We start from the raw sequence: 11,999 nt of genomic DNA, 5'->3' as shown, positions 1-11,999 counted from the left end.
CTAGACTCAGCATCATGCATGCACAAACCTAAACTTTATGGCCGCTTTTTTTCACCATCATTTTTTGCACTACTAATGTTCATTGTGCCGCACATTTTTGTTTAATTTTTTTTTTTCCTTGCATTCATACAGCTTTACACTACTGCACTTTATATTGTAATGTTTTTTATTTCACCAACAATCTCATTCTTGTCATAAGCTGAATGCAACAGCATTTCAATAAAGTTTGTCTAAGTGAAGAAGGAGAAAGAATTACTTTTATAATGGAAATTATATTTACAGTGCAGAAAGATTTATTTTTACAGCAAGGAGGGTGTTAATTTGAACAAAAATAAATCATAACAAGTCATTGCAACCTATAGAGACTCATACACAAAGAAAGTGGCAACAATACAGGTTTAATGATGAATCTAAAAGTTCTTTGCGCTCGGACCTCGGCAGAAGACATGGAAGGAGATGGGGTGGAGGCGGGTCGAAGCTCAGCTGATGATCAGGAGAGTCCGTGGATGGAGTGCTTTAAGTAGAACCTTAAAGGATGATTGGCTGAAGAGGGATGAGGACTAGACGGTGACTGGCTGGAGCAGACATGCATGATGGCGGCCAACTGGTTAGGGCATAGAGCTTGGAATCCTGAGGTTGTTTTTTTTTTAAACCGACTCCCACAGACTATCTTTCTGCAAGACCCTTAACCCCCGATTGCTCCCCGGGCAGAGGTAAATTTCTCCAATAGGAGATCCATACATTTCAATTATATTATCATGAATAAAGGTGATGCTAGGGTGAGTTTTCCAGTTTTTAGTGTCTAAACATTAATTATTAAAAAAAAATCTTATAATTATAGCAAACACAGCTGAGCAGCATTTTTCATTTTTCAACTGGAATTTTTGAACATTTATCTTTGGTCAAGAGTTAGCCATATTTATGTTGGAATGCCTTTTTGCCATCACAGCTATCTGTAACCTGGGGCAAATGGAGGGCTCTGCTTCCTCAGGTATAAAAGTCGGAGGCAATTGTTCAGTGTTCTAACAAAAACAAAAAAAAAAAAATGAAGAAAAAAAAAACACCTCTTGGACACTGATAAATGTGTATCATCTCAACCCTTAAAAAATAAGATTTTTTAAAACTCAAACTAAAAATAGGTCTTAAAAGAATGCAACCGGTTTAGACCTTAGTTAAACTTCTGATGGAATAGGATACAAAACCAAAAAGAATAAACTTAACCTTAACACAACTAGTAGGGCTCCCATACTAAATAAATACTAAATTAAATATAACATGAAAATGCTTTTTTTATTATCAGCTGTAGATTTAAATTATTTCAAATGAATTTTTTATATACTGTAGCGCAAATTCACAACATGTCATCTCAAGGCACTTAACAATTCAACCAGATCGTACAGTTACATTGATTCAAAGTTTTCTATCTAAGGAAAACCAGTGGATTGCATCAACTCTTTGATTCAAAGGCAATCCCTCACACAAAGCATGCTTGTACAGAGGAAAACTCCCTTTTGACAGGAAGAAACCTCCAGTAGAAACAGGCTATGTGTGAGCGGCCATCTGCCGAGGCCGACTGTGGTTCATTTAATCTATGCAGATATTATTTTAATCTTCATCTCTCCTCCAGCGTGCCAATCTTCCTGTTCTTTGAAGAAAAAGCAAAGGTAACACCAACATACTGGGCAGGTTAAATAAAACTTCACATGTCATTGCAACACAGTCAGTTTTTGCTTGTACAAGATTAATGATCCAAATAACACTCCAAGCTAACCTTAAAATTAGAACAATCAGTATTGCTATGACTGTGTAAAATGCCCTCTTCTTTACCTGGTCAACTCTTTCCTCCCATGTGCCTTGCTCACCAGGCCTGGGGTGTTGTAAAACCCATATCACAGAAATGCAGCAATAAGGAGTTACAATTATGGTCAATAATATGAGAAAGGAGTCCATAATTATGTAATTATCCATAATGGCCAAACACATCCCTGTAACGCAAAACAGCCAAACAAAGCCCATGGTGATGTTTCTGATCCCTCTTTTTTTTCTATAAGTAAAGTGGGTGATTGGGTGGACAACAGCCAAGAAGTGCTCCACGCATGTTAGGTTCTGAAAAAATCCTTCTCCATACCAAGTGAAAGAGAAAAGGATGGTCCCGACTTTGACGGCTTTTAGTTCCCCGCTGTAGATTCCTATAAAGGAGATGCAACACCCAGTGACACCAACAAGCTCCATGATGACCATGTGGTAGGTGAAGCAGTCGGAGTTACTCATATCAGACGCAAAGGACTTTGGGCAGTTTTTTTGCCATTGTCGAAAGCCAAAGCAGAGTATGAAGATGAACAAAGGAAGACAGAACACAACGTTTATGGCAATAAACGTGGTATAAATGAAAGAGCTTGGTATGGTGATGAGGCATTGGCTGTAGGAGATGACAGGTGAATGTGGACCATAAAGGGAGTCATTGGATGAGGAGGAGTTTTCAAACATATCTGAGAGAAAAGAAAAAAAGAATATAATTTTGACAAGAGATGCAAATTCAAAGTCATACTACTGTATGCATATCTAACCTGTAGATTCCAACAAAAGGTTAATTTAACAATTTAGCTTAAACAGATCCAATTCCTGACAGCAAAAACATATACTTTTCCTCTGATGATTAAAGAAGATACTTTGGTGACTATATTAGCATTATCTAAACCTATCCCTTCTCAGATGTATGATCCTTTCCTAAAAGCTAAATTTATTGATAGAAAATTGAACGTGTATTTCTTAGTATTCAGCTTTTAAAGGTATAGAGGACAATCTTTTATTTCCTTGCGGATAACTTCAATAAGTGGTCCTCCAAATTGTCAATCATTCTGGGGAAATGATTACGTACTGTAAGGCTGTCCTACATGCTAGCCCCCAGTTAGCAATCTTTTTCTGCACATACGCACTTAAGGTGTATGAGTGTGGTGAGCGACGGTTTCAGACAGTCATTGAAGCTCATCTTTCACACCTCGGTTCTTTGGAAATGGCCAAGGCTCATAAAAGAAAAAGTGTCTATGAAATGTATGAGAAGAAGAGAAAGGCCTCTTAAGAGGCAGATATATCTTGAATGCTTTGCACGGAGAGCTTCCCGCACAAAGCATTCAGGATTTCCTGTCACAGTGACGCGCTATCACTGCCCGAAAGGGGCAACTAATTACAAAGATGATGCAGGCACCGCGCGGAGGAGGAGTTACATAACCAATGGGGAGCAAAAATTAGTGTTCATCTGTCAGAACGGTAGGTTAACTGAGTTCGCTATAAAGTCCACTATATAGTCCCTGCTCTATATAGAGACTGAAAGATTTAGGGGTTAGGACAGATGTTTGGACACAGTAAGTTTATATGAGCTCTGAAAACAGCAACTTTTAAACAGAGCGTGCATGAGAAGAAATGGGCTTTTGCACACTCTTGCACGCGTTTAATAGGCGTTCCCTCAAGGGAGTGGGTACAGTGTTGTGCATGTGCATTTTTTTTAAGTGGAGCAGGCATGTCTTTTAAAAAAATTGTGAAAATCCTCCAAAATATATTTAATTATCATCTTACAGCCCAAATACTTATAATACATATCAGTTACAGTATGGTGGCAAACAAGGCAAAAAATTGCCTTGTTTTAGTCTTGAATTTAGCTGTAGCATGCAATTTAAAGTAAAATCACAACAACTAGTTTTGAAAAGCTGTTAAGAAGAAACTAGGTAGTCAGTAGACTTGCATGCTGAGCATACATTTTATTTGCCAAATTAAAAATTTTAAGACATTTTTTGTTTTGTTGCATTATGTTTGATATTGCTGTCAATTTTCAATAACAAAAATGTATACATATCTTACATACGCAAACTAATTTATTGGTTTTTGATGAAAAAATCTCATTAAGCATTTGTTTTTTACTTTAACTGTATGTTTACATGTTTAGTTTTATACTATTCAAAACAAGCATTCCGGCCCTAAAATGTAAAGGTATACGTAAAACAACAAATGTCTCATATAAAATCTGCATCAGCAAATATTTAGAGCATTCTCCCGTGCTATGTTAGATATTCCATTACATTATTTTTATATTGTTCCTGATCATTTAAAGCACTTGATGTATTGAGTGAAAAACTAATAATGGCAATAGAAAATAAAATCATTTGTTTTGTCATAGTATAACACAGCAACAGATTTAAATATTTGAAATGTCAAAGTGTCAATGCCTAACTTAATGTGTGACATTTGTTTTTTGAGTCAAATAAAAAACATGTTTTCCTTAGATTCAAATATGAAGAAATTAATCACACTTTGTGTACCTCCAGTAATAACTCTGATATTTGATATCTGTGGTGCTTACAATGTTCCCTGTTTTGTATACTGCTTATGTATTAAAATGAAAGGCGTACATTTTACACTTTATTGCGTAACGATGAAAAAGGTTATAATTCATCGTTCTGTTGGCAATGGCACCAACATCTCATACTTAGTTTTCTAGTTCAAATTTTCATCTCTAAATCAAGCTTTAAGCCATTATAACAGTCCAGGGCCAATAAGTGCCCCAAGTGGTGCATTTGTCATCCTTATCTAATGCTAATAAAAAAAACAATTCAGCCTGCGTTTTAATGCCAAGTAGCTCCATGCTTGCAGCTTGTCAAGGAAAATCCCTCATCCTTTTAGACACAGCGTTTTTTACTAACTGAAATCAATAACTGCATTAACATAGGTATTATCATTGGTGTATTACTTCATCCAATATAATTAGATACATTTTCATGAGTAAAGACTTTAATATTAGTTTATACATAAGGCCTTTCACCTGTTTGGAAAGCACTATGACAGTCTGCCATCATGAAGGTAAAGACGTCGGCGATAAAATAGTACTAAGATGCAGCATAACAATGCGTTACCCCTTGCAGGCTGTTTAGTGTGACTGAGATGTGGTAGGGATGATCATTTGATGAATCTAATCCAACAACTGAATTTCTCCACTACTGCAGGGCAATGCAGGTCAATGCATATTCAGCCGCAGCTCAAGAAACGGTTTCACCATGCCCTAGAAAGCGAAAAAGAGAACCTAATAGACGAAACCGGATATCTTAAAAAAAGATAAAAATTGGGCAAGCCTTCGGGTGCAGGGATCGAAAGGGAAAAGACTATAAAGGGACACTAAAGTTTAATTATTTTTCCTTGAAAAGTAAGTGAACTTTATTTTCTTAATTAGTGTAAAGCTAAATATTTCCATACGGTTTAATTAGACAGTGTTGTTTGATACCATAGAAAGCCTAAATATAAATATATATGCAAACATTTTGCTAATCTTGTTTATACAAAACTGTACATTTGTTTGGGTTTAAAAGCTTTCAATGCCAGCTTGTATAGACTTTGTTGAAGATTTTCGACCCATGGAGGTTACCACTGGAGCAATACATGTTTGAGGCAGTGTCATGCTTACTCTTAGTTTCAGTGAAATACTCCAATTTCACCACTAGATGACAGTAATTCTTACTAAATATGACTGTTAATTTCACAGTTTGGGTATTTTTCAGTTTCACTTGTGTCACAAATGACTATCATCAGCTTATTCTTTAAAGATTCTTAGTCTTGTGTTCTGTCATTTAGATATTTTATTAAGGATTTGGGCTATGATTTATTCGGTAGTCTTTACTGTAAAGATTCCTGACTGTTCCTGACTATGAAGCTGCTGTGTGCCGTCCCATAAGGTTAATCCCTGCTCCCTCTGCTGCACTCTCAATCAGGTCTGAGTTGTTACACCAGTGACAGTTACTGGGGGTTGCTGCACCTGAAAGAAGCACAATATATACCTGGCCTTCGCAGTGGGTAACCGCCAGATGATATATGTTTGTGTGAGTGGACCATTTAACAATCATTGTATTGATCTCCTGGACTCAACTAGTTTTTTTTCTTGTTTTCTTTTCGTCTTACCTCAGGACCAGGGTTTCCGCTTTCTAGCTGGTTTTGTCAGTGTATGACCCAATTACCTTGCAAGCAAGATGAATTTTCGTGACATGTGGGACATAACAAACTCCCGAAAATACATCTAGCCAGGAGTCAGCAGATGCGTTAGCCATGATATAGAAACATTTCGGATCAATGAAATTCAGTGATGTGAAAAATGTCAACGCGTCAACCACAGACGAAAGGCAAAAGAAAAAAAACATGGCTGCACCCTTTTTAGTTGGAATAGCCTCTATTTCCCTTTTGAAAAACTAGCAAAAAGGATGTGATTTTTCCTTTGTTGATGATGTTTTCTTATTTCCCCCTGACCATATTTGATAAGTTTAATTAAGCATTTAACTCTGCTAGTTGTAAAGAAGAACAAACTGCTGCTGTGACTTCCCCAATAGCCTTTACCCAGTCTAAACCCGACAAGATTTGCATCAGTCAATTAGTGATCCAATCATCCAAATGGAGCCACTGATCAATAATCAGAGCCAGCACAACTTCCAATTCTTCTGAGGTTGGTGGTTCAGTGCACCTTCAACACCTCTGAGTTATTCTCAGCCATTAACTCTGTTCTCTTCCACCAAATGATTTCAGTTCTACTAAGTTCCTGTTCCTGCAATACAGTTTATTTTTAAAAGAAGTCTTTGAACGCTTCATACTTGTGTCAACTAAATTATCGGGTCTCCAGATTATGTCCAGGCATTGCACTTTGGTTTCTTATATTCGGTTCCTGATTTGTTATCTATTGTTTATTCTGTTTACTTCCCTTTATTTTGTTATTCTTGTTTTGTAGTTTATTTATTAATTTATTAATCCTTGTTTTATAGTTTATACTAGGGCTAAGACAATTATTCTGAATAATCATGACTAATTGCCATTTGCTAAAATAATAGGAAACTAAATGCAAATATTAACCCAAAACTGCACAAAATTTAGATGCACATTATATTAAAGATGTAAAAGAAATCAAACAGTAAATTAATCCTATTCCAAACTCCTTAAGTGGTATAGTTTTAGCTTCAGCTTCAAATTTGGTGAAACGCAGTTCAATAAGGAATCTTTTTTTAATTGGTTATTCAAGGGAGTAAACAGTAATAACCAAATAATTGTTAGTTGCCTTATATTATATATATAAAGCAACTAAGAAAATATTCTCTTTCTTAGCTTCTATGTTCCCTGTTCCTTAATAATTATTTCTTTTTGATATTCACTTTCTTTCACTGTCATCTGAGAAGCATTTTAGCAATCACTTTTCCAGTAATTATGCAATGCAAGCAGAGGAAAACCTCAGGCTTTTCTTAGACTTTTTAGAGTTTAAATAGACTTAGTGTTCAAACAAACAGGCTGGCATCAGCAGTTTCTGTTTTGTTTGTTTTTGTTCTTTTATTTCAAGAGTGAAAGATTAACTGCATCTGCTGAGGAATCACAATTAAACAGGAAATATCAATAGGATAATGCTGACTGTATTTTTTTTTTTTGCATAAAGCTGACTTACAATTTTAAATACTTGCAGAATTTTTTTTTTAGAAATGTAAAACCTATTTTTACTGATATATGTTTCACATCAAGGACTTAGGGAGCATTATGCTTTCAGTTAAAAGAATTAAAAAACAAGAAGTTTAGTTTTACAAAGATTGTTATACCTGGCAAATACATCTATAGCTTGTTCAGTGGCAGCTTAAGTCCAAATTCATAGGTAGACAGTAATTTTCATTTATCAATGGTGGCACAGAACGAATAAAGACTAAAGAACAGGCTGATAGTTAGTTGTTTAAGCTTAAGAGCCAAGGAGCATGCAGCTCTGGAGCTACAGATCACACACCCCTGTGCTCCGATATCAGCACACCTAAGACTAAAATTGTCACACTTAAGTTAGTGTTTCTGTGCCGGCACATACGTACCATCAGTAGCACTTGTTATAGTGTTTTATCTTTAGTACAAGGGCCCAAACAGTGGCCACAACCAGCTCTACAGGGGCTCTGGTCCCTGTTATCCCCTTCCCTGAACTGTCCATAAGCTTATTAAGTTGTAAGAAATAGCATTATATGTGGTCACTGTAAGAAACCATACAGAAAAAAACACTATACAGTAAAAATCATAGAGTTAAAGTTAATTTATTCCCTTGTCAAAGCAATACCTTTAAATACTCGGCCAGAATTACTTATGTTACATATATTTTCAAAATAAACTTATTTAATAGCTTTCTTGAAAGAAGATGCTTAAAAAAATGAAGTGTTTTACCTTCATATGACCTCATTCTTTTCATCGGAAGAGAAAAGCAAATAATTGCCTTTGATGAATGCAGAAACCTCCAACTTAGACTGTAAGCAGGGGGCTGTAGACTAAACAGTCTACAGTACACAGTCTGCACAGAACCAAATAAAGACATAGTGTCATGATTGGTTAAACTTAACTTTTCAACTTGCAGAGATGAGATGTGATAAAGACCATGTGTCTAACAAAACTATTTTTAAAAAACACTTCCTCTTCCTCAGAATCAATGATGAAAAAAGGGAAGGGTTACCAAGAAGTGTTAAAACTCAGATGCAAAGTTTTAACTAAGTGTATGATCTTAGCTGTAGTTAAGAAAAAATATGATTACAAATGATATACAGTTTAAGCTATAAACTGATTTCCCTTTAAAGCTGATTTCCCATGTTTGTCTGGACATAAAGCACATTGGGATCTTAGCCTTGGTTGGTAATGACATACTAATTATTTCTTCTCATCAGTCACAGAGAAACCACATACTAAGTTGCAGGCAGAATAAAAACATTCTTGAGAAAAACAATTTTTCAATGGTCAATAAAACAGCATTGGAAAAAGTGCAGTTGATGTGCTGTGATAATGCTGTTTCTGATTAAACAGCATTATTTACGTTTAATATTTCAAATTTTAGAAAACTTACAATAAATCCAACATACTTGGGAGACAAAAAAACAAAACAAAAATATGCCATTCCCATGTAACTTTTAACACAAACTGTAATTTGTCAGTATGATTAAAAACAAATATAAACCTGATAGGTTGTAGTGGTAACTTTTGAGATTTTCTTGTCTCCTTTCTTATCAATTTGGTTGGTTCTTCATCTTGAAGTGCTATGAATCAATGGGGCTAAAGTGTTTACATAATGTGTGTTTAAAGTGGAACAACCACTTCATCAATTTCAGCGGTTCCGTATTCTCACTTGATCGCAACATTGTTGATTTTCTTTGCTCTTTGAAAGAGTCTGCAGGTTCTTTGCACCATGTCTATGTCCTTTTCTGTCTATTCACCTCCTCTTGTTGCAAGTCTGCTGCTGTAACATTGTAAGTTTGATTTACAGTATCAAGATCAGTTTACTCACCATGCACCATCTGGATTTCATGTCAGCAATTTGGTCCTCCCAACAGCTTTACTAACATAACATTAGGCCCCTGCAAACCTATTTCTTAGGATTACAGACAATATTTAAAAAATGCATCTCATAGCATACTTCTGTATTTCTGTTCCAGTAAACATTAGTGGGTATTTATTCCGAGAGTTCTTTGTATAACTGAATATAACTAAAACATTCAGCCCAAGAATAATTTAACTTGGAGAGACGTACACAGAGAAAAAAATATCAGTTAATAAGGTTATATTGACATGGATTAAATAAGTTAATTTGTGCTCAGGCCACAGCAGAAGACTTCGATAGTGTGAACCGCTTTTTACTTGGATAAGTACCCTAGGAAAAGGATTAATTCAGTTAAATCAGTTTATTTATTTGGCAAGAATTCAAACCACCTGACACTTTATAGAGACGATTCAACCAGATCATACAGTCCAGCAGGTTCAAAATGTTCTATATAAAGAAAACCAGCTGATTGCCTCATCCCTCACACTAAGCATGCTTGTACAGTGGTGAGGAAAAACTCCCTTTTAACAGGAAGAAACCTCCAGCAGAACCAGGCTCAGTGTGAGCGGCCATCTGCAGAGGCCGACTGGGGTTCAAGGAGACAGAAGCAGACATAGAGAAAGAAGCAAAGATACAAAGGGCAACGGAGAACCAGCTCCACAGACACACATCAATGATGGACACAGCCAGGCGAGCTCTGAGCCAGCTCCCATGTCAGAGCATGAAACAGAGCACATACAATTAGTCACAATCAGGGAAAAACGAATGCAGTGAAAAATAGATCAAGCTCCAACATCTAGAAGCAAGTGCTGCTGCTATCAACACAAGAAGTGTTGATAGCAGCAGCAAGGCTAGTATTTCTCTCCAAAATGTTGTCACCACCAAACAAGAACAGACCAGATTAAGCTAGTATTAGAAAAAGCAGAGAGAGAGCATAATATTAGAGATTGAAGTACCAAATACTCCAGAATGGTAGAATAGAGATAGAATAAAAGAAAATTATAAAAAGGGGTCCCTACAGTAGTCCAGTCTCCTGCAGTCTAAGCCTATAGCAGCATAACTATAGAATTATCTCACGATAACCTGAGCCACTATAACTATAAGCTTTATCAAAAAGCAAAGTTTTAAGCCTACCCTTAAAAGTAGACAGGGTGTCTGCTTCATGGACTAAAACTGGTAGTTAGTTCTACAGGAGAAGAGCCTGATAACTAAAAGATCTGCCTCCCATTCTACTTTTAGAAATTAGAGTAGTCTTTCCCAGAGACTGGTGGTGGAAAGAGCCAGAAGATGAATGGGAAAAAGAATAGTTTGAAAGTGAGGGGGGAGATGGGGCGGAGGCGGGGCAGTTCGCCAGCGTGCAGGAGGGAAGCTAGGCCAGGACATCGCAGGATGTCCAGTTGAGTCTTCCAGATTGAATTTTCTCTAAAGCTTCATTTGTCAGAATGACATTATTTGTTTTGATCAGAAACAAACCTTAGGTTCTTTCAGAAACACATTTTTGATGTTTAAATTATTCTAATATCTTATGTACAAAATCAGTATATATATTCCCATTCTAATAAATACATGTTTTATTGGATAAATCAAAAATGTTTACCTCTACTGCAAACACAGCTAAAGATAACATTTTAAAAATAAAGAAATAAAACATTATTAAAAAAAAACATTAATATAAGGCAATATTATATATGGCTCATGTAGCACTTTATTGACCTTTTTATATTGGAAGATTGTCTATGCATATGCAACTGTATAATCAAGCTGAGTCCAAACTGTGTACCTTTTAAGTTATCAATCCTTATCATAGATACATTTGAAATATTGAATAAATCTAATCTAATCTTAAAGTTTTATACAACCATTAATCGCTCCATTGGTTGTTTTGTTCCTCTTTATACAGTACAATTTAAATGAAACTCTAATATTGTTCATATTGCAGGTATTTAGAGGTGTACTGATATTAACTACTGACACAATTTACATAGATTTTAGTGAACAAGGATGAGCCAAGGGTATTAACTTACTGAGTATGGATTATTTTTAGATAATCTTTATTTAATTTGGTCAAAAACATGCTTGAGCCCACTGCCAACTGGTCTACATAATCTTCGTTTTTGCTTGCATGCCAACGAATACTGTAAAATCATTTGAGGAGGAAGTTTTCTAAAAAACGATCTACAGCCCACACAACTGCACACAACATCAAATTAAGAGAGAGTCTTGAGCAGCTTAAAGTAGGCTGATTACTTTAAAGAGAAATGATCTCCGAATTTGGTCATAAGGACAATAATTACACTGCATGAATACAGTAGTTGGTTATGTGGTTGTAGAAAAAAAGCTGTGACTTAGTGTGCATGTGTTTGACTATATGCTTTATGTCACTTTACACTGCAGTGTTTACCCACATAATACCCCATTTCCTTCCTATATACAGCCTTTACAGACACTCTTTTTTATACGTTTACTAACAAATGTCACAATAAGAACAATCTCACTACCAAGGATAAAGCTCTCTGTTGCAGTTCAAATAAACATTTAGATAAATAAAAAGTTGTAAAAACATACAAAGACACCTTTAAAAATTATAATTTCTACTGCTCAGCATTCACTATGTATTTTGTGCAGACTTTATGGACTTTGTTTCAGTGCTTAATGCAGT

At 35.7% G+C, this 11,999-nt stretch overlaps 1 protein-coding gene across 1 annotated transcript; it reads right to left on the bottom strand.

Annotated features, from left to right (window-relative positions):
• Positions 1-1,544: 1,544 nt before the first annotated feature.
• LOC107089410 lies at positions 1,545-8,325 on the bottom strand. The gene is made up of 2 exons (XM_015382170.1): positions 8,203-8,325; positions 1,545-2,489 (listed from the first exon to the last, which is right to left on the bottom strand). Exons 1-2 carry the CDS (start codon positions 8,225-8,227, stop codon positions 1,606-1,608), a joined length of 909 nt encoding a protein of 302 aa, XP_015237656.1. The 5' UTR covers positions 8,228-8,325; the 3' UTR covers positions 1,545-1,605.
• Positions 8,326-11,999: the final 3,674 nt, after the last annotated feature.

This window comes from Cyprinodon variegatus, unplaced genomic scaffold, assembly GCF_000732505.1.
Source record: "Cyprinodon variegatus isolate N-32 unplaced genomic scaffold, C_variegatus-1.0 Scaffold251, whole genome shotgun sequence".
NCBI lineage: Eukaryota > Metazoa > Chordata > Actinopteri > Cyprinodontiformes > Cyprinodontidae > Cyprinodon > Cyprinodon variegatus.
This window is presented reverse-complemented; position numbering and strand designations above follow the sequence as displayed.

Excerpts from the sequence above, each read along its gene's own strand:
- LOC107089410 (XM_015382170.1), bottom strand. The coding sequence starts at position 8,227 with ATGAAAAGAATGAGGTCATATGAAG. Across the intron at positions 2,490-8,202 it reads AAGAATGAGGTCATATGAAG|ATATGTTTGAAAACTCCTCC; the intron begins GTAAAACACTTC and ends CTTTTCTCTCAG.